This window comes from Danio rerio, chromosome 21 (genome assembly GCF_049306965.1).
Source record: "Danio rerio strain Tuebingen ecotype United States chromosome 21, GRCz12tu, whole genome shotgun sequence".
Taxonomy (NCBI): Eukaryota; Metazoa; Chordata; class Actinopteri; order Cypriniformes; family Danionidae; genus Danio; species Danio rerio.
In genome coordinates this window covers 15,626,708-15,653,748 of record NC_133196.1, presented here as the reverse complement: position 1 = coordinate 15,653,748, position 27,041 = coordinate 15,626,708, and the positions used below count along the sequence as shown (strand labels likewise).

General features: G+C 35.8%; 1 protein-coding gene across 3 annotated transcripts in view; it reads left to right on the top strand.

Moving 5' to 3' along the window:
- The first annotated feature begins 201 nt into the window (after nucleotides 1–201).
- The window catches only part of man1b1a (mannosidase, alpha, class 1B, member 1a), a 34,047-nt gene continuing 7,207 nt past the window's right edge, over nucleotides 202–27,041 (top strand). The window contains exons 1-10 of one of the 3 annotated variants that reach the window (XM_073935095.1): nucleotides 202–267; nucleotides 6,172–6,299; nucleotides 9,532–9,640; nucleotides 11,449–11,630; nucleotides 14,202–14,338; nucleotides 15,965–16,074; nucleotides 18,873–19,064; nucleotides 22,584–22,732; nucleotides 22,915–23,103; nucleotides 24,838–25,028. In XM_073935095.1, the coding sequence (XP_073791196.1) occupies nucleotides 6,198–6,299; nucleotides 9,532–9,640; nucleotides 11,449–11,630; nucleotides 14,202–14,338; nucleotides 15,965–16,074; nucleotides 18,873–19,064; nucleotides 22,584–22,732; nucleotides 22,915–23,103; nucleotides 24,838–25,028 (1,361 nt within the window). In that variant the 5' untranslated portion in view covers nucleotides 202–267; nucleotides 6,172–6,197. Of the gene's footprint in view, nucleotides 583–5,815; nucleotides 5,979–6,171; nucleotides 6,300–9,531; nucleotides 9,641–11,448; nucleotides 11,631–14,201; nucleotides 14,339–15,964; nucleotides 16,075–18,872; nucleotides 19,065–22,583; nucleotides 22,733–22,914; nucleotides 23,104–24,837; nucleotides 25,029–27,041 lie in introns of those variants that run through there. The other 2 variants (XM_005161118.6, XM_021469034.3) reach the window with 2 other exon arrangements.

Below are 27,041 nucleotides of genomic sequence, written 5' to 3'. Positions count from 1 at the left end.
TCATAATCGTCATGTTTCTGTGATTTATCATTTATAAATGACTTCCTTTGTTGAAAGCTCAACTGTGGAAAAGTCCCTTATCAAAACAAACCCGATTGACTCGATTCGTTTGATCAGGTGTCTTTAATTAGAGATCAAGTTAAACTGTGGAGAGCTGCAGGCCTCCATGCTGCATAAAGAGAGTTTGATTCTGTTGGTCGTGAACGTGTTAACAAAGAAGGCGGGGTCCAAGCCAGTGACGCGCGCGCTAGAGGATCACGTGACGCAGTAAGGAGCTGTCACATATAAACATTGCACTGAACACACACATCTGTTTGACTAATGACAACGAGGATGTTTAATTATGTAGTGATTAACACATTACGGATATACTGTAGATCAGCATGAATGAGCGGTTATGGGAGAAACGCGCGGTTTGTGGAGAGCAGCGTGATGGAGGAGAGATAGAGATCTGATAGCCACTCCTGCTGTCACCTACTCAGTGTATACTAATACTACACTCACTCTGGATGGATGTGTTGGCCGTGTGACCTCCATATAGAACCTCCTCCTGACCAGGAGAAGCAACTTGTCCCATGAAAGGTAAAACAAGGATGCTTTGGAGGCCAGTTACGTCTCTGTACATACCAGAGCTGACTGGATAAATACAGTTCATTTAACGTTAGGATAAATGCACTGCAGCTCTTCTGCTGTATTTCATTTATTTTTGCTTTATTTGTATGCTAAACACTAAGTATGTAATGTCATAGTGTACAGCTGTGTACAACGAGAAAGTAGGTGTAAATGTGTACAATGAGAAAGCAGTTTGAGGTAAACATGGTAAACACTGACCCAGGATAGTCTTGCCCTAATAACCCTTAAGGTAATTTTTAAGTCAAATCATTTAAATTTTGTAAATAAAAAGGTTTTATGACACAAATTTTATATATGTTTTAACAAAAGTAGTTATGTGACCAAATTTAAATGGTATTAGCAAGATGGTGTTTGTTTACATTGAAGTATATAATGTATTGCATATTTTCCTCATGTTCTCTGATAGTGTTAAAACAAGCATGCTGCCAAACTGTGACCAAATTACTGCATTTTATGACTAAGTTTAAAATAGCTGACATCCAGTAAGCTTGACCAAAATGGGGTTCACAGGTTCTACATTTAATTTTGAACTTCACAACCATTTTTAAAAAAAAAGGTCTATACTATGAATTTGTGTTGCTTAAATAAAATTTGGTTGCATTACCTTCACCATGTTGTTGTCATTTTGACATGACCTAAAAGCATCAGTTGTATGATTCACTGCCATTCACAAATCCTCTTCTGTGGCCTTATGGGATATATAATAAGATCGGATATCACAGTGTCCATGGAATGCGTGCATATTCACTGACTCGCCATTTTGGTGCTTTTCATCTGCTGTTTTATGAATATAAGGGCAGCTAGCTCTCTGTAACTCTCACACGGTTGCCTACTGAAGTTAAGTGTGCCTGTTCAGTACTTGGATGGGGGACCACATGGGAAAGCTAGGTTTCTGCTGGAAGTGGTGTTAGTGAGGCCAGCAAGGGGCACTCAACCTGCTGTCTGTGTGGGTCCTAACGCCCCATTATAGTAAAAGAGACTCTATACTGCTCAGTGAGCGCCGTCTTTCGGATAAGACGTTAAGCCAAGGTCTTGTCTCTCTGTGGTCATGAAAAATCCCAGGAAGTCCTTTGAAAAAGAGCAGGGGTTTAACCCCGGTATCCTGGCCAAATTTGCCCACTGACCTCTGTCCATTATGGCCTCCTAACCATCCCCATATCGTAATTGGCTTCAACACACTGTAGGGTTGGACCGATAGATGATGCCATCGTCCATTGCCGATGGCCGACAGACACCACGATGCTTAGCCGGCATCGCGATCCTCCGCCCCGCCCCACCCCCCTTGCAAATCCGCTCGTGAAAAATACACACTTGGGCCCAGTTTACACTAATAGGTCTTAGTTTTTAAATGGCATTTTAGAACGAAAACGATCCACATCCACTCTTGTACTTCACCTAACATTTCTCAGCAGCCCTCATTTAGAATACCTCAGGCACTGTTGGCTGGTTCCTGTTGTTTGTGCACCTTTTTTACCAACCAAGTTTGTTGACGCCATTATAACGACACAGATCACTCTGCCTATTCAGGTGTCCCGTGGAAAAAGGGATTGACAGGTGGTAATTATGTGTGTAATTTATCTTTATTCATTTATGATTTGGTTATGGGTATGGGTATTTTATTCATTATTAATTCACCGCTGCCAATGACGACGATGTCATCGTCCATCGCGTTGTTACATATTAGACATCGTATGATGCCAAATTGGTCAACATTGCCCAACCCTATCTCCTCTCTTTCAATCAGCTAGTGTGTGGTATGGCGCAATATGGCTGCTATCGTATCATCCAGGTGGATGCTACACAATGGTGGTGGATGAGGTGATCCCACCCCAATGTGTAAAGCAGAGTGTGTAGAAAAACGCTATATAAATCTAAGGAATTATAATTATAAATAAATTTTATAAATTTAGTTTCTTGGCTCATACATTGTTTTTGAGCAGTTCCGTGCAAATGTCAACCTTTGTTTGTTTTGTCCTGTAAATTTGCACACTTTTTGGTCACATCCATAACGCATGTTTATTTTCCTTATTTAAATTATTAAATTAATGCTTACAGACTGATATTTTTCTGATACCATAACTCTGTGCTTAGTTGTTTTGGAAAATATAAGCAGATATTTCAATATAATGTGCTTTCTCTTTACATTTATGTTAAGTTTTTACTGCATATGTCACGTCCATAATGCTGGAATTGCTCTTTTCATATACTAATAATAACGTAGTATGGAAGTAGGGCTGGGCTGATAAATGATAGTATTTCTAAATGTGATAAAATTGATGTTAATAAGAATGATCAGCTCTGGACTTTTTTTTTTTTTGTTTTTTTTACTCTATATTGATATAAAAGCCACTCACACAGCAGAAATGTGCAACAATGGGAGTCTAAAAGTGTGCTGATATTAGAGATGTACCGATTTTTCGACCACCGAAAATTTATCGGCCGAAAATATGTTATGTCATTTAATGGACCTTCTAATTGTTGTGGCTTCAGTCATTGTGTACTGTATTATTATTATTATTATTATCGTTCAATATGAAAAATAATTGGTATTCATATCACATTTTTATCATATCGCCCAGCCCTATATGCAAGTATGTGATTTTGGATGTATAGAGGTCACAGTTTTTGATGAATGTTTTTTTAAATATCAATAATCAATAAATCTTAAAGTTTTTTTTTTTTTTTTTCCGGAAAATGTAAATATTTTTGGGGGGGCTTCTTTTAAAATCAGCATCATACAACGAATCTGAGTATTTTGTGAAATAAATGCATAATTTATACCATCATTCCATTCCATGGAAATGAAAACAAACATATAATACCATAATTACATACTATCTTTCTTATTACAATGTGTACTAAAACTTGCTTAAAGGTTTTTGAGCACCTTATTTTTGAAAAGGGCACATTTCACAAGTCTCCAAGAGTTAACCAATTGACTGAATCACATTTTAATCCATTCAGCCGATTTCTTGTACTGGGGTCACTTTTAGCTCACGGTAGCTTGACTAGCATCAATGAATTGAAAGCTTGAGGCATTTGTAGATACATCATATAATAAAACGGATAGAAAATGAAAAATGACTAGTTTCTACGCAAATATAACTAGGAAGATATTACTTGGTCATTTAAATTTTCCGTCGATTTTATTACACTATTGAGCTACAAAAGACTTAATTCAATATAGGAAAATGATCAAATCTCCTTTTTACATTTTTTGAATGAAATGCTAATGGTCAAATTTAATTCAATTCATTATGCTAAGCTAAGCTAAAAGTGACCCACCATAACAAGAAATTGCCTGAATGGATTTAAAAATGGCTGAAGTCAACTGTAACTGTAACTGTCAACTGTAAAAAAAAAAAAAAAAAGAAAAGAAAAAAGGTAGGGTGTTCCTTTAATGGAAGTTAAATTTAAAAGTTAAATGTGGGAAGAAAACAACTTCAGCCAAAAAAACATGTCATGGGCCTTAAAAATAATAATAATAATAATATCATAAGAAAACTATACAGTAATGCTTTTGTAGCTATAAATTTGGTTAAACATGTCTTACTTGAATTGCTATATATGGTAGAAAAAAATTGGTGTATAAACTATAAGTATGTTCATGCCATGGTATTGATTAAAAAGCTGGTGAAAAGTACAGTAAAGTTGTAGTCAGAATTATTATTCCCCGCTTATTTTGTCCCCCAATTTCTGTTGAACAAAGAAGTGTGCTTATATTAGAGATGTACCGATTTTTCGACCACCGAAAATTTATCGTCTGAAAATATGTTGTCATTTATTGGACCTTCTAATTGTTGTGGCTTCAGTCATTGTTGTGTACTGTATATATCATTATCGTTCAATAAGGAAAATAATTGGTATTTAGATGGCATTTTTACCATATCGCCCAGTATATGCAAGTATGTGATTTTGGATGTATAGAGGTCACAGTTTTTGATGAATGTTTTTTAAATATCAGTAATCAATAAATCTGAAAGTTTTATAAAAATGAAAACAAACATATAAAACCATAATTACATACCATCTTTCTTACTACAATGTGTACTAAAATTTAAATTTAAAAGTTAAATGTGGGAAGAAAACCACTTCAGCCAAAAAACCATGTCATGGGCCTTAACAAAAAAAAAAAGTATTTATCATAAGAAAACAATACAGTAATGCTTTTGTAGCTATAAATTTGGTTAAACATGTCTTACTTGAATTTCTATATATGTTAGAAAAAAGTTGGTGTATAAACTATAAGTATGTTCATGCCATGGTATTGATTAAAAAGCTGTTGAAAAGTACAGTTGTAGTCTTATTATTCCCCGTTATTATTATTTTCCCCCAATTTCTGTTGAACATAGAGAAGTTTTTTTTCAACACATTTCTAAACATAATAGTTTTAATAACTCGTCTCTATTAACTGATTTATTTCATCTATGCCATGAGGATAGTAAATAATATTTCATTAGATATTTTTCAAGACACTTCTATACAGCTTAAAGTGACTCTTAAAGGCGTAACTAGGTTAATTAGATCAACTAGGCAGGATAGGGTAATTAGGCAAGTTATTATATAACAATGGTTTGTTCTGTAGACTCTCAAAAAATATATACCTTAAAGGGGCTAATAATTTTGACCTTAAAATTAAAAACCTATTTTATTCTAGCCAAAATAAAACAAATAAGACTTTCTCCATAAGAAAAAAATATTATCAGACATACTTTGAAAATGTCCTTGCTCTGTTAAACATCATTTGGGAAATATAATAATAATTCTGACTTTAATTGTATGTTATTGTTGTTGTTGTTGTTTTAAACCATTTTGAAGTAAGTTTCAAACTGAATATACTACACTATGCGATTTCAGACACAGGTTATGTGTGTTTTCTGAGCAAATTGTTTATCCTTTCTGTAAATAATTCTCACAAGTCATTCTCAATCCATCCAAAAACATCTAGTTATCAATTTGAAAGGTTGTGGAAATGGTTAAGAAGTGTGGGAAGTTCCTGTTGCTCATGTTTATCTTCACACTTAAATTACACACTCAAAGAGATGATTTTACTTGTAATTTGCATTTGGAAGTCCGTATTCAACTCTGTCCTATACAGCAGCGTTTGTGTGTTTGTGTGTGTGTGTGTGTGTGTTGTCTTGGCAGTCCAGTGTCTTTAAATCGAGCCTATCCAATAATCTCCGGTTAGTATGATAGAAGCCAGATGGACTTAGGCTAATGTTCCTAATCCCCTCTTACATGGCTCCCATGGCCCTGAGACAAGGAGATGGACGGCCCTGTCCCATGGTCAGATGTATGCCAGTGTGCCTCCTATTCCCTTCGTTTACTCCAGATTTAATCCAGCGGTAATTAATCTTGGGAACAGATCTACATTTTACACCTTGATTCTCCTACGGGACCTAGAGAGATCCGGGTCACTGGAGCAACAGACCTTCATGTGCTCAGCTCACCTTACAATTAGTGATTTGTGGGAAAAAGCACTCAATAGCTGTGCCATTGTTGACTTGTTTTACTCTCTTTTTCTCGTATTTGACACAGAGTCTTTGAGTGGTGGTCTGGTAGAGATGTATTCACCACAGAAGAAGGATTTTGTGTCTTTGACGGTTCGAGAACAACACAACCGTGGCTACACCAACGGCAAACACCGGAGACAGTCCTGCTGGAGGGTCAGTCCAAGTATTTTGTCTTTGTTTTTAATGCTGTTGAGTACAGTGTTTATCATGTTCGTTATAATGCTGCAGAAAAGACTTGTTTTAAGTTTGCAGGCTTACTCAGAGTTTTCTGGAAGTGGTTTGTTAATTCTTTTAAGATTCTTTTTAGTATTTGATGGTAGAATTATCAGGAGAATAATCCAACATCATTTTCCCTGTTTTAAACACTAGTTGGTTACAATATAATGGAAGTTACTTTTATTAATATTTATAAAATTTAATTTATTTTCTTAAAGCATCATGAACTGTAAATTATTGGTGCCTAATTGTTTTAGTTGGATCAACTTAAATTTTCTAGCCATCTCAACTTAAGTCAGTCAAACATTAAATAACAGAACAGAAAATGAGTTTTCATGTTCTCCCTGTGTTTGTGTGGGTTTCCTCCGGGTGCTCCGGTTTCCCCCTCAGTCCAAAGACATGTGGTACAGGTGAATTGGGTAGGATAAATTGTCTCTAGTGTATGAGTGTGAATGGATGTTTCCCAGAGATGGGTTGCAGCTGGAAGGACATCCACTGCGTAGAACATATGCTAAATAAGTTGGCGGTTCCTTCTGCTGTGGCGACCCCAGATTAATAAAGGGACTAAGCCGAAAAGAAAAGGAATGAATGAATGGCAGAAAATTGTCGAAAATAAAAATGGTAGATTAAATGTATAAAATCAGTTAAAGTGACATAAAAAAAATTTGTTGGCAAGACTTTTTGTCAATTTTTTTTACATTGTGGGGTTTTAGCAAAACAAAAGTGGTAGGTGCATTCGAATTTTTCGAACACGCATTCATGCTATATAAACTATCCGGCCACTTTATTAGGTACACCTTACTTGTACCAGGTTAGACCCTCTTTTGCCTTTTAGAACTGTTTTTAATCCTTCATGGCATCAATTAAACTTAAAATATTCCTCAGAGATTTTGGTCCACATTGACATAATAGCATCAAGCAGTTGCTGCAGATTTGTCGGCTGCACATACATGATGCGAATCTCCCATTCCACCACATCCCAAAGGTGCTCTGTTGGATTGAGGTCTGGTGACTGTGGAGGCCCTTTCAGTACAGTGAACTCTTTGTCATGTTTAAGAAACCAGTCTGAGATTATTCGCGCTTTACGACATGTGTTTTATGACATTGTGTATTATCCTGTTGGAAGTAGCCATCAGAAGATGGGTAAACTTTGATCATAAAGGGATGGACATGGTCAGCAACAATATTCAATTAAATTGAATTTAATTTACCTTTATTTGTATAGCACTTTTATAATGTAAATTGTGTCAAAGTAGCTTCACATAGAAGATCATAGTAAATTGAAACAGTGTCAGTAGGCTCAGACTCAGGTAGGCTGTGGCATTGACAGCATGCTCAATTGGTACTAATGGACCCAAAGTGTGCCAAGAAAATATCCCCCACACCATTACACCACCACCTACAGCCAGGATGGATCCATACTTTTATGTTGCTGACTCCAAATTCTGACCTGACCATTTGAATGTTGCAGCAGAAATCAAGAATCATCAGACCAGGCAACGTTTTTCCAATCTCCTATTGTCCAGTTTTATTGAGCCTGTGCGAATTATAGCTTCAGTTTCCTGTTCTTGGCTGACAGGAGTGGTACCCGGTGTGGTCTTCTGCTGCTGTAGCCCATCCGCCTCACGGTTCGAAATGTTGGGCATTCAGAGAAGCTTTTCTGCATACCTCGGTTGTAACGAGTGGTTATTTGAGTTACTGTTGCCTTTCTATCAGCTCAAACCAGTCTGGCCATTCTCCTTTTACCTCTTGCATCAACAAGGCATTAGCGCCCACAGAACTGCCGCTGACTGGATATTTTCTCTTTTTCTGACCATTCTATGTAAACCCTAGAGACGATCGTGTGTGAAAATCCCAGTAGATCTGCAGTTTCTGAAATACTTAGATCACCCATTTGGCACCAACAACCGTGCCACGTTCTAAGTCACTTAAAGCACCTTTCTTCCCCATTCCCATGCTCTGTTTGAACTGCAGCAGATCGTCTTGACCATGTCTACATGCCTAAATGCATTGAGTTGCTGCCATGTGATTGGCTGATTAGAAATTTGCATTAACAAGCAGTTGGACAAGTGTACCTAATAAAGTGGCCGGTGAGTGTATATAACAAACATACACATTACACACACTAATATTATGTAAATGCACATTCTGTTTTTCTTAGCCGATTAATCAAGATGATTTGAAAAACAGCACAATTTTAAAACAAAATCTTGTACATGTTCTTCTGCAAGAGACTTATTTTTGGGTGTTAATTTATTTAGCAAGGAAACATTTCATTTTGTTATGAAAACTTGTCGAACGCTGACTTTCAAACTTATAGTTAATAGTACAAATTTTTTCTCCTTACAATGACTCTAAGTGTTTATTTTGTTTTGCTGCTCAGCTCTTATTTTTCAGTTATAAACTGTAATGTTCAAAGGCTAATGGCTTGTGCTTTGTTTGTGTAAATGAGCTGCATTTTGCTGTCTGAGAGATGTCTTGACATCGGTTTAATATTCTGAGAAGAACATTTTTGTGCTGAAGGACTACGTTCAGTTCGAGTCACATCCAGCTAAAACAAAACTCATCGTTGTGTTTCTAAATTAATCTGCTAATTTGTATTTGCTTCATTATCTCCAGAAAGCAAGCAGCATTCCCTGCTTCACCAGAAATAGACTTGTTTAGATTAAAAAAAACTTTTAGTTTCAAAATGTAGCTTAAAATATCAGTTCATGTAATAATTAAAAGACTAACTATTAAGTAGAACAGTTCTACTATAATTTCTTCACTGGCATGTCTTCCATAGCAGAGGACTTGGTGTGTAAAATAAGTTATATGCACGTTAATAAGTCTAAAATGCCAACAAACTTTTCTAATTTTGAAGGAAAAATCGAAGATACTGAAAAGTCATAAAGGTTTTAACGACGTGGGCGATAAAATTAATGAATTTTTAAGTCCCTTTAATGTCTTCCATTATCAGAGATGCACGTTGACTGAACTATAAAAAGGTCTAAACTAAGAGGAACCTTCTTTCAGATATGATTTATGTGTGATGGATAAATGGTGTTTTTCTTTCTCCCATTTAGCTCTGTTATTGTAGGACTATATTTGGCATCGACATCAAGCCATCAAATGCAAAATTGCTGCACTTTCCTCTGATTGTGTGAGTTGTTTGCGTTTGTTTTGGCAGAAATGGAAGCAGCTTTCTCGACTGCAGCGCAGCCTCATTCTCTTCCTGCTGGCCTTCCTCTTTATATGTGGGATTCTGTCCTATTCCAGTCTCACGGAGCAGTGGAGAGGTACTTCATACACCCACTTTCATGACATTTCATAGGGCTTAAAAGGTCATGAAGTGATGATGTAAACATCATGCTGTTTCCTGTTAAAGGTGGGATTTTTCTATGTTTAACTGCAATAATCGGGTTTCGGGTGAATCTACAAACCCAAAAATGTAAAAACCTGTTATTTATGTTTTGATGATGCCTTTCTCTGCAAGTATGTGAAAAAAACAAGATGTTCAGATTTCGCTCTCCTAGTGATGTAGAAAGATGATCTTATCATATATTGCTACTCTTAAAGGCATTTTTGTTGTTGACAATAGAAATACTCAGAGATGGGAAAAGTACACAAATCCTTTACTCAAGATACTCATGTTTAAAATGACAATGGTAAAGGTACTGATTTCACTTTTATACTTAAGTAAAAGTATAGTGGTCCGGCCTCAAAAATGTACTTAAGTAAAAAGTACCCATTACTACTTGTTTTAGTTTCACTAGATAGGTAAATATCCAGTATACACAACCACACCCCCCACCTCAGCACCTGGATACAGAAGCTTTTTAATATTGCTTTTTAAATATGTGGAAAATCCCTCAACAGCAACAGAAAAAACTGATCAGCTGCTGTTTCTGCAGTAAAAAAAAAAAAAAAAAAAACGCCTTGGTGAACACGTGCCTGTAGTTTTCTTCATTATGTTTGCCTTGTTTACTGTTGGTTACCAGGTTTATAATACTACAGTCAGCCACTATAATGCTAGGTTCACACCTAATGTGAATTTTTTTTGTATGTATTTGCACATGTAAATTATAGATAACGACAATGCAAATTCACTTCAAATGTGTTTGCAATGTAAGTTCATTAACATTTCAAACAAGTGAAAAGTTTGTGTGTGGTGGAAAAAACAGACAATCGTTCATTCATTCAGTTCCTGATTTAACAGGCGTCACCACAGCGAAATGAAAATCCAGTAACTCTAGCATATGTTTTATCTAGCATATGTTCGAGCCACAACCCAGCATTGTGCTGGGAAACACCCATACATTCTATAATATTTTATTCTAATACATTCTACAATATTTTATGCATGCAGGGATTGCTGGTCTCACTTTCTCACACACTGTCCTAAAGCAATACTGTACTACTGTCCTAAAGTGGTTGGCTGGCTGTGTGCAGAAATTACACATATTATTAAGCCATATTTACTAGCTGTTTCAGAACGAATATTTAGAGTAGCATGGTAAACAATATAGGGAGCACGTCACAGGTTGTCATTGTTCAAAAATGAACCAACGTGATGTGAATATAAATCCAACTTCAGCTCAGTAAAGCAGGCTAGGCGGAATAGCGCTATTTACTTATGTTTTGTTGTTAAACTAACCATTATTGATGCTGTAAAAGGTCCCTTATGAAACTGAAAATAGTCCCATATTCTATTGCCGGAAGATTTCAGTGGCTAAACAACACTTTTGTGCTTATAAACGATTCATAACACAACACAATCTGCATAAGCCTTGTGTGACTAAAATAGTTTTAAAACATAGCATTACCTGTCTAATATAAATACTTCAGCCATGTCATCTTCCTCCGGCATGTAAAAGTAACTCCAATATTGATTCAGGATTCAACCAACACAACAACTTATGTTAGCACGTAAAGGCTCTACCCTCTTGTGAAAAGAGACACACACTAAAATGAAATGTTTTTGCTCACACCTAAGTTTATCAGACTCCTAATTAAAGATCTGTTTTATTTCGATTTAAAATTACAAAGTGTTTATCCATAATAAACACTCACATGAGAAACATGTATCTGTCTGTTTGTTCTCCAGGTATCTCTGATCGGTCATTGAAGGAGGATTGGGATGAAGTGGATAATCGGGGTCTCAGGCCCATTCCTCCTGGCCTCATCCCAAAGCTGTCTGCAGGAGTTGGTGTTCAAGACGTCCAACCAGATGTTATGCCAGAGCTTCAGAAACCCAGCATTCCATTACTTCCTAAACCTCCAGCTATGGTTAGTGGAAATGCATAATTCACTGTTATACAGTTGAAATCAGAATTATTAGCCCCTCTGGAATATTAGCGCCCCTGTTTATTTTTTCCCAAATTTCTGTTTAACGGAAGGAAGATTTTTATTAACACATTTCTAATTATAATAGTTTTAATAACTCATCTCTAATAGCTGATTTATCTTTGTCTTTATTTTATCAAATTTGCTTAAACTAAGCATTCTAAAGTATGACTGTATTTTACAAGCAAGGATTCTGACAGAGGAACGTGAAGCAGATGCTTTACGAAAGGGGGGAAACACGTCAAATTTAATTAAACATTTGAGGGACGCAGCTTAAGGGCAGAGAAATGTTTTTGACAGCTTGCAAATTCATCTGGCACTTTCATTCACATGGACACCAATACTCAGCTTTGATGATTAAGATAATACTGATTAAGAGTTGACCATGTTAGCAGCGATTTTTGATTATCTTAAATGACCACGCGAGTCCCGAAATGCTGAGGTTTTTCTTTCCTTTCGCCATGAGGTATCAAATTCCATTAAACTATCCTGAATGAAAATATTTTCGATGAGAGTGAACTGCTGAACTGCAGTTAAAGTCTAAATATTAAAAATGAAACACCTGAAATTGCATGAAACTCTGGAGGAAATGCCATATATTTCTTTGCACGTTTAACACATGCAGGGCCAGAGTAAGCTGAACTGGCGCTCTAGGCAAACGGCAATCACGCCGTTTTATTTATTTGGAAGGCCGATTACTGTGAGGGAGGGGTATGGGTGTAGCGGATGAATGTGAGGACAGGGGGTTCTGCTAGTTATTCTGCTAGTTATTTGCCTCTTATTCTGCAGCTGCCTATGTCGCCTCTATGGACGCGCCTGCCCTGAACACATGTCGGCCACAACAGGAAATAAAAAAAAAAACTGCAACTGCATTATTTGCCTTATTTTTTTTTTACGCGTTAAATATTTAAAATTAATCACGTGCGTTAACGCGCTAATTTTGACAGCCCTTATATATATATATATATTAATATATTCATATATTAATTTATTTATTAATTTATTTAAAATTGTTCTCCCTGTGTTTGCGTGGGTTTCCTCCGGGCGCTTTGTTTCCCCCACAGTCCAAAGACATGTGGTATACAGTAGGCGAATTGGAAAAAAAAAGCTAATTAAATACTGAATTAATACTTAAAGGGCCATGACACCCCCCACTTTCGGTTAAAGTCTACTTCAGAATTTTTTCAAAAGATGCATGATTAATGGGCGTGGAGCTCCGCGAGCATCGGGCAGGAGTGGGCATGGCCAGCAGGGGAGAACGTGAGCCAACGAAGCTAGCTCACAAAATGAGACAAACCGTGAGGAGACGCATGAGTTTATAGTTTACAAAGTTAAAATGCAAAGAAATGAACAGTAATTTAATGCCCTGCTACATTTGTTATTCATAATTTCATATACACATAACCACAATTTATATCATTATAAAGATAAATGTATTCATATAAACCCTTACCAAAGAATTCTCCCTCAATCCCCGTATCCAGCAAACTCAGTGCAGCAGGTCTCCTGACCTGTCTATTTTAACTGTTGGCCCTGCTGGTAATCTGGAGGATTAGGCAAACACAGCAGCACGGCGATGTGTCTGAATGTGAACGAACTCCTGATAAAAGACAGCGTCCGCCATTCTCTAATTCTCGTGCTGCTCTCCCGACAAAAATGCTAGCAGCACACACACAGCTTTGCTGATCGGCCCTGACAAGATCGCGGGGGAAAACATGCAACAAACCCCGTGGATCATGGAAACAAACGCATATGAGCCTTCATGAACGGCTAAATACTGTGTGCCCGTGATGTGGGTCTGTGACGTGTCTCACAGCTCGGGCTTGACTCTGGCAGGTCTCATGAATATTTAAGCAGCCGGCTCTTCTCATAGGATAAGAAACTCCGCTATGAATAATAATGAGAAACCGACGCGTCATCATTGCACTTGCAGTACTTTACTACAGTACGTCGCCGATTTTGATCCCGTCCCAAAAATCATTTTAAACCCGGAAGCTGAAATTTGCTGACAAAAGCTCAAAATTATCCAGTTTTTCCCACAATTAAAGCTGACAGGTGCTAACATTGTCTTAACTGATGCTCAACACACACATATCTGTTAATATAAAAAAAAAAAGTTCTCCAGGGTGTCCTGAACCTTTAAATACATGAATACATGCATAATATTTTAATGTTATTATTTGTTAATAATACAGGGTGATTAAAAAAATACCACAACTTTGAAAATCTGCATTTAATCAAAAAACATGATGGAACCTTGGGTAATTAATCAATGTAAAGAGTACTTAACAAAGTAATTTTTTTTTCAGTAGAAAACAAGTTCATAGATGTTCAATATGACCCCCTCCTGACACTCGAGTGACATCAAAATGTAAAAAAAAAAATGTAAAAAGTTGTGGTATTCTTTTTTTTAACCACCCTGCATATGAAAAACACTGATTTTTTATATTAAATTAATTCACCTTCTTATGAGATACTGTATCTACTTATTCTGTTGTGTGTTATAAATCTCAGAGAAAACCTCCTAGCAAGCGTGGTCCCCCAGCGCTACAGAAGCGAATGAACGTGTCCGACTGGCAGCTGAAAGATGGAGAAGAAGGCTTGATCAAGACAGATGAAGACGGAGCAAAAGAAGCAAAAACAGTCATTAGGTTTGTACTTATTACATGAGACTTTTTAATAAGGATGATTGGTGAATGATTAGACCTTGATTTTTTGTTGGCTTAGAATTTAACCTTTTGAATTAATAGAGTAATTAAAACTCAGACAGTAGTTAGGAGTTTTATTGCCACTTATTTGTCATTAGTCTCACTCATACAGTATGCTTGAATGCATTTAATGTATACATACAATAAATTAAAACATTTTCACATTGTTGCTTATCAGTTTTATCTCACACTGTATTTGGAAAACAATTACTGTACAATAATTGTAGCTAATTGTCATTTTTTCTTTCCAACATGTGATTTGAACCTGCACTTTTATAATCATGCCTTAAATTAGAGGTAGATGACCATTCAAGTTCGAATTTTTTATTTTCTGGAAAAAATAACACTTTATTAAACAAGCAAGATTAAACTAATTAAAATTGACAAAAACAAAATGTATGATATTATACAAGATTTCTATTTTAAACAAATGCTATAATAATAATAATAATAATAATAATAATAATAATAATAATAATAATAATAATAATAATAATAATAATAATAACAAAATAATTTAATATTATTTATTTTGCAATATACACTTAATATTTTTATTAAATATATACATTTATTAAATACAGTGCTCAGCATACAGCATACATATTAAACATATGTTTATTAAAATAACATTTTAGTCACAGAACATCTTTTAGCAATGGAAAGATAATGCATCTAAATGAATGCAAAATATTGCAAAAAAAATTACAAACTACAACATTTCCACAAAATTATATATATATATATATATATATATATATATATATATATATAACCATTTTTCAAAATGTTTCACAACCTTTTTAAACATAATTATTGCTACTATATCTTAACAGTGTAAAAACGTTTGAACTTTTTGTTAAAAAAAAATATATATTTGTTTACAAATATTTGTAAAATATCTCTCCCGGGACAGCATGCCAAACCTGCTATTATAGTCGAGCATTATCTTACTGTGAACTCTTGAAATTATCAATGTAATTTTGTAAAGAATCACATATACCTGTATAAATCTTTAGTTAATCTTTGTTGTTTTGGTTGTCAAGTACTTACACATGCCCATAGACTGAACATGTAATACCCATCTGCATGACATCACTACTTTCATAGTACATTTTAAGTCCCTCTAAAATGCTGTTTAATAACCAAAATTCATTAAAATAATTCCAAATAAGCATTTTAAACGTATCAAAACTTATATTTTTTCCCCTAAGAACAAATAAACAAAAGGATGAGTAAACAGTAACAGAACTGTTTTTTTTTTTTTTTTGGGTGAACAAACACTTTTGGAACAAGTAGAGTACTCTCTGAGAGGAGCTGCAGATGGACACTCGTGTGCAGTGATTGCGCGCTCTGGAGGAGTTTATTAGCAGCTGAACTGGAAAGGCAGGAGTTATGATGAGTCTTCATTTCCTCCAGCTGTGTCCTGTAGCAGGACTCATGGGTAATTGCGGTTGTGGGAGGAATCAGGGCTGTAACTGGTGTTGAATGTCTGGGATGGATGCTGGATAAAAAAACTTTTTAAAAAAACTGTCACGACTGATGCTGGTGATGTTTCTGGACTTCTAGCTGGCGCGGGGCGATGATTGAGGCAGAGCAGGGCACTGAGCTTCAGTCCACCATTCAGGGAAAGGATGCAACTGTGGTTGATGCTGAGGAAGCTGCTGACTTAAAAACAGGTAATGATATTCATCCCATAACTGGAGTTATTATTTATGTCTGGTTTTTGTGTCAGTGGTTTGCTAGATGATTGTTTCTGATTTAGAAATTCATTTATTTACAGTACATGCAAATTTGCTTTTTCTGATACACTTTACCAATTGTTTTTGCTGTATACATTTTTTGCATTTACATTTAGTCATTTAGCAGACGCTTTTGTTTAAAGTGACTTACAACTAAGGAGGCATTCGGCGATTCAACTAAGGGGGGCAATGCACACAACAAGTGCTAATTATAAAAAGGGTGTGTTTGTGCTCAGAGCATTAAGTGCTACATTAAGGAGTACACTGTAAAAAATGCTGGCTTCCACACAGTTCATTCATGTTGTCCTAACACAAATTGATGAAGTTAATTTAACACTTTTAACAAATTTATGTGAATTGAACATAAAAAATTAAGTTGTCCCAATGAAATCTCAAGAATTGTGTTTCAGCTCATTTAAAAGTAGTTTGAACAAGCAAAAACATTTGTTTTTGAGTGCACCTTTATTTATTCTTTTTATTTTTAAAGAGAAAAGAGTGTTTCTACAGGTGGTTTGTCAAGCCCACTCACCTGTTACATACACTTTTTCATGAGATGTTGATTACGTGTAAGAAAGTGTCTGGTGCAAATACCTAAAACTGGTGCAAGTGTCATTTTTTTAATTACTTTCAAATTATTATTATTATTAAATAATAATTTTTTGCATACGATTTGTCTGGACATTCTGCCAATAGGATCATTTTCATGTTTCTGGTGAGTTGTTTTGAAAGTTAATTAAATAAACCACTCATAATATAAATTCAACACAGTTACACTAAATAAATCCCATTTGCACTATATGACAAAAGTCTTGTTGGCCATCCAAGTTTTAGGAACAACAAATAATAACTTGACTTCTAGTTGATCATTTGGTATCAGAAGTGGCTTATATGACAGGCAAAGACCTCTAGATTTTGCTTATTTTACCAAAATAAAATATGTTTAATTTGTACAATAAGGTCTGACTTTGCTGTAGCAAAAGTCTCGTCACTTAACATAAATAATATACAGGATAGAATATAAAGTCATGGTGCAGTAAGAATTAATATTGTGTATGATCTTAATGATCTTGGACGACTGCATCCATACATCCTTGCAATGACTCAAATAACTTATTAATAAAGTAATCTGGAATGGCAAAGAAAGCGTTCTTACAAGACTCCCAGAGTTCATCAAGATTCTTTGAATTCATCTTTAATGCCTTCATGCATCTTACCTCAGACATGCTCAATAATGTTCATGTCTGGTGACTGAGATGGCCAATCCTGAAGCACCTTGACGATTTTTGCTATTAGGAACTTTGATGTGGAGGCTGAAGTATGAGAAGGAGCGCTATCCTGCTGAAGAATTTGCACGCTCCTGCAATTTTGTAATGTAATGGGCAGCACATATGTCTTGATACCTCAGGCTGTTGATGTTTCCATCCACTCTGCAGATCTCTTGCATGCCCCATACTGAATGCAACTCCAAACCATGATTTTTCTTTTGCCAACTTCTTGACATGACTGATTTCTGTGAGAATCTTGGGTCTATGTAGGTTCCAAAAGGTCTTCTGCAGTTGTTTTGATGATTGGGATGTAGTTCAATTCAATTCATCTTTATTTGTATAGCGCTTTTACAATGTAGATTGTGTCAAAACAGCTTAAGATAAAAGATTATAGTAAATTGAAAGAGCGTCAGTCTAGTTTTCAGAGTTGAAGTTCAGTTCAGTGTGGTTTCGTTTTCACTGCTGAAAGTCTAAACACTGAAGAGCAAATCCATCGTTGCGCAGCTCCACAAGTCCCAAACTATGCAAGTCAGTGGCAACAGCGGCGAAGAACAAACTTCACCAATTGACGAAAGTGAAGGAAAAAAAATCTTGAAAGAAACCAGGCTCAATTGGACACCACCGTTTCTCCTCTGGCTAATCTTCATGTGCAGAGCTGCAGTCTAGGTGCCAGAGACTGGAGAACTCTGGACGTCCATCGTGGAGAAGCTGCAGGTGGGAGAGATCACCGGCTGGTGTACAGGCTGGCCCTTCAGGATCAATGTGAAGACTCATCTGTCACTGGGGTCTTACAGGATTCAGTCTTATGCTCTCCACTCCTCCATGACCACTACAGTAGCTGCTCAGGATAGGGCTTAGTTCAGGATTATGGAAACCTCAGGAATAATAAAAACAGACTAACATAAGTGCAGGTTCCGTTCAATTTATAATGTATGATGCATCAGAAAAACCTTTTGTGACTTTTCTGAATGATCAACTACTGTAGAAGTCGAGTTTTTATTCGTTGCTCTTACAACTAGGATCTACCTTTTGTCAGGTAGTGTATAGTAGGTTAAGTATAGATTTAGCTTTAAATAGAGATTTTCACAGATTTTATTGACATACACCTGACTAATACATGTTTTCAGGCTTTATGAACTTTGAGTTAATTAAAACTGGCCAAACTAAAAGTCTTGTTTGTACCTGTATAGTCTTTTATCACTAAATCTTGGAATCATTGAAGAATGAAATGAACAAAAGTAAACGTTCTTCATTTGCTAAAGTTAATATCTCATGTTTTTCCTATAATGCCAGTACTGTGTTTTTAGTCCTCGGGTTTTCTGTCCTCTGTTTATACACTTTTTACTATAAAATTATTGCAGTGTACTTTGAATTCAAGTTCAGACTCCAGAACAGAGATTGACCGAATTGAAGCAAAAATAGTTTAATCTTAAAGCTCTAATCTTAAAGTGTTTTATTTGTGATGCTCAGGGACATTGAAGCCAGTGGATCGTGTGGAAGCGGTGCAGGAGGCCTTCAGGCATGCATGGAAAGGTTATAAGGCTTTTGCATGGGGTCATGATGAGCTGAAGCCACTATCTAAGACTCATGGAGAGTGGTTTGGTCTGGGCCTCACGCTCATAGATGCACTGGACACCATGTGGATCCTTGGTCTGAAAGACGGTGAGTCTTAAGCACAATATATACTAATTAGGGGTGTAACAATACACTCAGCTCACGATACAATGTGTATCACGATGTAATGTTCACGATTCGATATGTATCACGATATTTGGAATAAAAATTGAAAATTAAACTGAAATGCAAATTTTACCAAGTAAACTATTTTTATGTATTTCTTTTGTTTCAACTTGTTAAACTGAACCTTCTTTAGGAAAATAAATTAAACAGGCCAATTAAAAAACTTCTTAAAAATATTATTGAAATGACAGAGACAAAATTAAGGAACAATTTAAGTGAAGGTGCAAAAAAAATAAGCTTTCTAATCAATTTAACAGTAAGAGCTTAAGGCTTTGCTTGGTCACTTGCGTTTTTTGTGTGTGCAAAAAAAAATCCACATTTCCAGGTATTTAATTCATATTTAATTAAATTCATTTAGAGATATATCTAATTACAATTGTGACTAGTCAACTAATTTAGAGATATCTGCAAATATTTTTCACTGGAAGTCAATGGAGGAATATGACTAGTCATAATATATTTGCAGATATCTCCAATCTGATTTCGTACTAATACAATTGTAATTGCAGATATCTCTAATTGTCATTCTGACTAGTTGAATTATAATTATGACTAGTCAAAATATAATTAGAGATATCTCTAAATATATTTATGGATAGTCAGAACAAGAGTTTAAATGCTAAAACGGCTGGCCATACGCGCGCGTCTTTCATAGTCCGCCCTCACGGTCAGCTCACGTCATGTGTGATTTTGCGTCCGCCAATACATCATTATATGAAGACAGAATGATATTTTAGGGTGAATTGTACCTTATAAATACAGTATATTACTCTTTCAACACCATTAGAAGGTTTCCATGTTGCTGTGCAAAGTATGTAAATCCCTGTGAAGACTTTAAAACTTAGGCTATGTTTGACCCAGTATGCGTGTCAAAAAGCGGACGAGTCTAAAGCAATGGCTGTACAACCGAAATGTTGCCAGACGTCTGATTTTGAGAGGATGGGCCATCCTCTATTTCAGCTCCACTCATCTTGGTCTGCTAACATTACTGCTGCTCACGTGCAAACAGCTCAACTAATAAGAGAAAACGGACGTCATATCATAATCAAATCGTCATAACGCCACGATGCATATTGTGACATTTTTGCATCGCAATAAATCGTACAACGATAAATCGTTACACCCCTAATACTAATGCATCAAGTGATCATCATAGCTCACAATGCATCCCCTGCATGTTTTCCTAAAATCATTGTTAGCATTCATACTTCTAGGTTCTGTCTGTGTTCTCCAATAACACTTCCGAAATGCTAGTAGGATGGGCAGAGGGGTTTTTATTGTCACTGAGTCCAGTTACTTTACAAGTGTTTTGAGTTTACACCAGAAACTGCATGCAATCCTACTGTAATAGTTTTATAGTTACAGTAGTAATCATTTTAGGTAGAAAGAGACAGCAACTGCTGAACGTTTAAAAAAAAGTCGATCATCATATAAACACAAAACAAAATGAGCCATCCCGAGCTTCTCTGTGGGACTTGTTAAGTCCTTTTGAAATTAAAATACATTATTTGAATGTTAGTATCAGTATGTTAGTCTTAAGGATATTTATTAGCTAGTGTACTCCATAACAGCATTTAGAAGACATAAACAACATCCAAAACTTGCAGTTTGTCACTTCCACCTAAATGGATCAATGTTTTTTGACATCACCTCATACTTCAGATTCACATCAAATCTTCTTAACACTCAAATGCTTTTGTGTCTGAAATGTCCCTCCCTCTTCAAGACACTTCTCATTTGAATAACTTGAGTTCAACAACTCCCCTTGGCAGAGTTGTAATGAAGACATAATACTATTGGCTGTTTTTGAAAGAAGGGGAGGAGCTATCCTGTCTTCCTGTTTCAGTTGAGATTACATCAGGCATCCAAAAAAAGACCATTTCAAGGCACTTCATGGGACCACCGGCCTTGCTCTGCTCTAATGGCTTTTGGCCCTGCCCACACTCATCACAGCTATACCACGCCGGTGAATCGCAGATCTTGTTCTCCGCATTGTCATGATATGTAGTTACATTTTTGAGAGTTATGTGTCAGTGCAAGGCAAAGGGTATACGGCTTTGTGCATTAGACGCAGAAGCATTAAATTGGCCTTTAGAGCATGTTGATGCTACGTCAATTTTTTTTACAGAATAGCAGTGTTTAAGGAGCTTAAAAAATGTTGCCGTCCAAAGTGCACGTTTTTGAATATACTACTATACTATCATTCCAAGCTACAAAAGCGTGATTTTGTGAAAACCGTGGCATCGTGCTCATGTTTATTAGATGTTCAGCCTATAGGCATGCAAGTCTGTTATAATAAACAGGTATGTTAACTTATACAAAATTCTACAATATTATTCATTCATTCATTTTCTTGTCGCCTTAGTCCCTTTATTAATCCGGGGTTGCCACAGTGGAATGAACCGCCAACTTATCCAGCAAGTTTTTACGCAGCGGATGCCCTTCCAACCCATCTCTGGGAAACATCCACACACATATTCACACACACACACTCAAACACTACAGACAATTTAGCCTACCCAATTCACCTGTAACACATGTCTTTGGACTTTGGAGGAAACCGGAGCACCCGGAGGATACCCATGCGAATGCATGGAGAACATGCAAACTCCACACAGAAATGCCAACTGAGCCGAGGCTCGAACCAGTGACCTTCTTGCTGTGAGGCAACAGCACTACCTACTGCGCCACTGCTTCGCCCTACAATATTATTGTTTTTACTAATTAAATACAGTTAATTAGACACTCCTTTAACCATAACATTAATGATATTAATTCATTAATAGCAGCAATAATAATAATAATAACAATGTAAATAATAATAATAATTCCTCACATTTAGATAGCACTTTTCTGGACTCTTAAAGTGATTTACACATTGGGGTGAATCTCTTCATCCACCACTTTTAAATGGGGCCTATTATGCCCCTTTTTACAAGAAGTAAAGTAAGTCTCTAGAGTTCTTATGTGAAGTTAAAGCTTAAAATACCCCACAGACAATATTTTATAACTCTTTAAAATTGCCACTTTTAGGCTTTAATCTAAAATATGTCATTTTGGTGGTTGTTGATTTATATTTTAAATCAAACTTTTTAGAAGAGGGCAGAGCTAGAAATGTATCAACATACTAGCAGAATCAAAACAAGACTGTCTCTGTGAAAACTTAATGTCAGTAGTTGTGTTATATTTGTAGCAGCCATATACGTTTGAGCCTTAAAATCTTGCTCGTATATTTTACAACTATCCAATATCCACTGCTGAACACATTTAACTAGTGAGTGTGTCAACTTTATTATTAGAAAGTTTATTTCCTAAAAGTTCACAGAGACTATAGTGTTGAACCCATATGAATTGAAAATAAGAAAAGAAAATTGTAATGTAGTATTCTCCATTTATTCTTCACCTTTTGATGCTCTCTATTTCTTATTCTTTCTTTATCAGAGTTTGCAGAGGCCAGGAAGTGGGTGGAGACAGAATTATCCTTCTCCAAGAATGTGGACGTCAATCTTTTTGAGAGCACCATTCGCATTTTAGGAGGTCTCTTGAGCACATATCACCTGAGTGGCGACACTCTCTTCCTGGATAAAGCTGTAAGCACTTCATATCTTTAGTATTTGTTATCATCTCAATAATCCTTTATTTTTAAGATATTATCTTTTATCCTAGTAAATGGAAAGTATTACTTTAAAGGTTTGCAGTTTTATCTTGACTTTATCTTAGCTGTATCACTGGGCTACAGATGAGTTTATCACTTGTGTTCCTGTTCTTGCAGAAAGACATTGGTTTCAGATTAATGCCTGCCTTCAAAACTCCATCTAAAATCCCCTACTCTGACGTAAACATTGGTAAGGGAACGGCTCATCCTCCACGCTGGACCACAGACAGCACAGTTGCAGAGGTGACCAGCATTCAGCTGGAGTTCAGAGAGCTCAGCCGGCTCACACAGGACCCGCAGTATCAGGTACTAAATATTTTTTAAATATATATATATATTTTTTTTAAGTTTGTTTATTTATTGTTGTTTTTTAAAGTAAGATTTTAAAAATCTAAATTAAATTCGAGTCTAAATTGAAGCCTGTTATGAAGAAAAGAAAGTTTAACTATTTCCCCCTATTCAGGTTTTAACTATTCGTTTAACTTCATGTATTATCGAGTGACAGTCTATTTATATTCACATTATTATCTGATGTCATTAAATCTAACTCAAATAAGATTAGCAATGCTCTTTTTTCCCCTTTATGAAATCATGGTACTTGTATCATGCTATCTTGTGCACGGAGGAAGAATGTTGTATGTACTGTGTATAATAAATAAATAAAAGTAGAATAGCTATTTTTATTATAAACTTACTAGTAAAAAAATGTGATTCAAGTCTTACTCTGTTTGTCTTAAATCTTGCTATAATAAAGCTGCTGTATGTAAATGTTTGACTCTTTTTAAAGAATAAAAATACCATCATTTGTTTGCAGATATTTAAGAAACATGCCAAGTAAACATTCTTATTTATTTGTAAAACAATGCTGAAGTCAGATATTCTGCTTTAAAAAATGTCCTTTTCGTGCCATAGCACCTGTCTTTGCTTGGGTCCCTTTAACCCACGAACTGCCAGTCAAGCCAATTATATTTCAGCATTCCGGGTTACCTTGGTGGAAATTCATACCTTTCAGTAATGAAGGCTCTCAACGAATGTGTCTGCAACTGAAATGTGACATCCAGTGGACAGTAGCAGCCTCTGAAATGAGATGCAGATTCAGAGTTCTACATGAGGTTATTAACTAGCAAATAATATAAATATTACGAGTGTAAACTTTAGGTGAGCAGGTTAAACTGTATCCCAGTGTCCTAACAACACGCTACGTGATGAGATTTGTAGAAATAAGCAATTTGGCTGTTTGCAGCAGACACAACACGACAGAAATTTAAAAAGCACAGAATAGTGCACTTACTGCACTTCAACAAAATGGTAAGGCTTAAAATCTAATTAATACATATTAAACCCCTTTAACATTATTAAATGTACTGATAAGTCAACTGATATGTGTTGGCTTACACTGAGTCACTAAAGTTCAATTTTAAAAGGTTTATTTTTATTTTTAAGGTCTGAGGTGAACATTATTAGCATTTAACAATAAAATAGATTTTATAGAATTGATTTAAATAGAATTGCAACTATTTCTGCCAGTTTATAGATCTATTATTCTCTATATCTGTTATTAGAAAACTATATTATTACTCTATTATTATCTCTATATATCATTGTAGTATTCTCTATTCTACTGTTTCTTCCTATTCAGCTTTATTTTATACTTCAGAACTGAATAACTGCAAAATATAAACTTGCAATTAAGATTAAAATAAGTTTGTCTCTCAGTTGCACGTTTCTGATTAAGAAAAAGGTCTGAATTTGAGAAGAAAAGTCCAGATTTCAAGATGTAAAGTTGCAGTTGCCTATTTTAATAATTCATTTCTGTCTTCCATTTGTTTGTCTCTTTTATTGTGTTTTAATGAGCAGACAGTTTGTCTCCAACAGTTCTAAGACAAATCTGAACTGTAAAATATAATCTTGCAATTGTGATGAAAAGGAAAAGTCACAAATGTGCTTTATTTGTCTGAAAATCCTTGCTGGAAACAAGCTTCCATAGCTTTGTCTGTCTTATTATGTCATAGCATTGCTCATTTCTCCATCTGTTCCCAGAATGCAGTGGAAGAGGTGACCAAACAGGTCCACAGATTGGAGGGGAAGCGTGATGGACTGGTGCCAATGTTCATCAACACAAACAGTGGCAAATTCACGCGGCGAGGGGCCTTTACCCTGGGGGCCCGAGCAGACAGTTACTACGAGTACCTGCTCAAACAGTGGCTTCAGGGCGGCAAGAAGGAGACTGAGTGAGTGACACTAACAGCAGACACAAATGCAGCTTGGGCTGACGGTTCATAAATTCAGTGCTTACACCGGGTGTCAACAGCCCCTTTTAGCTAATGGTCTCCAGAGAACTGGCCATGCTCACTGAGCCTAATGCACTGAGGTTATGCTTCTGGTCACAGATGGGCTGGGATGATTGATTTGCATTGTCCGTCAGTGATAAAGAGAATTGCTCTGGGAATAGAGGGGGAAAAATGCTAAATTTAATTGTTACATAAGGATTGTGCTTTAAAAAAAAATATATGAACATGCTTCTTAGCCCTGCGGTGATAAAAGTACATGGCGCTTTTGCTGCTCTTGAAAACCTGGAGGCGACTTCAACGCAATCAGTATTAGATTATTTTATTACTATGATGTCTTAGTTATTTCTTGGTAGAATTGGTTTCAAGAGCTTTTCAATTATGTTTGAGTTTGAAGTGCAGATGCTTGTGTTTGAATGTCAGCTTCAGCACTCTTGCACTTTAAAACCTGCTGCTGTGAAGTAAAAGCACACGGCAGTGAAAATCCATTGGGTAAAGGTGAAGTGTATAATTTGTGTGTGACTAGCATTCCTAAACAATTGCAATAATAATGCTTATTTTAAAAGGCACTCTGCTATTGGACTGTAAAACTTATAACCCCGCCCCAAATTCACTCTATTGAGCCAGACATGCTAAATTTAACAAATATTTTTATATTAATTTATTTATGACGAACCTACACCAGCTGGTACCAGAACAAAAACACTCTCAACAGAACATCCTTAGTTGACATTGATTTTAGAATTGGCTTTTAAATAGATATAGAGATATCGGTTAACGGTTTTAACGAAAATTTTTTATTTCTGTGCATCCCTAGTTGATATTGATTTTGCAATTGACTTAAATATATGTGGTTTATTTTTTATATAAATAATATAATTTAATTTTTTGTATTTATCAGCCAATATAAATCAGCTATTGACTTCTAGATATAGAGATGTCGGTTATCGGCATTAACGAAAAAGTTTAATATCTGTGCATCCCTAGTTGATAATAATTTTGGCATTGACTTTTAAATATATGTGGTTTATTTTTAGATAAAAAAATAAATATAATTTAAACTTTTGTATTTATCAGCTATTATAAATCAAATATTGACTTCCAAATATGAAGGGTTATCGGTTATAAATTTATTTATATTATGAAAAGTTTAATATCTGTGCATCTATAGTTGATATTGATTTTGGGATTGACTTTTATATATGTGTGGTTTATTTTTAGTTGTAAATAAAACCATTTTGATTATTTATCAGCTAATATAAATAACATATTGACTTCTAGATATAGATATATTGGTTATCGGTATTAACACATTTTTTATATCTGTGCGTCCCTAGTTGATATTAATTATAGAATTGACTTTTGCGGATAAATGTGTAGTTTTTTGTTGTTGTAAATAACTTAAAAAAATAAAAATAGTTATAGGTCTGTCAATGTTAGCACATCCCAGACATAAAAGATATCTCAAGTGGTTTGGATATCTGGAATAGACCTGCTCCTGAGCATTTTGTCTGACGGACATGAAAAATTCTCACAACACCTCGTCTTGAAGACAGCTGTCAGGGGCACGTTTTTGAAGATGTCCACCATTAGGAACCGCGCCAAGGTGTCTTTACTCCTGCTGAAATTCCACATCAGCCATTTTCAGCACTTGACAGGAAGTTCTTCAGCCGTCCTGTTCTCTCTCCGTCTCTGTTGAGCTTTGACAGGTCATTGTCATTCACATCAGTGCTTCTGCTCACACCTGAGTCTCGTTACGCTCCTGCTGTGTTGACATCACATACACTTGCTCCTCGCTGATAGTATTTTTCATAGGCTTCGCTTTTGAATTATTCAATAAAAAGCTCACTGGGGTTCAATAGACGTGGACTGTTAATGAGTTTTGATAAACGGCTCTGGTTTGGAATATCAAATCCACACCTGACCAAGTGAGTGATGGATACGCCAGTCGACGAA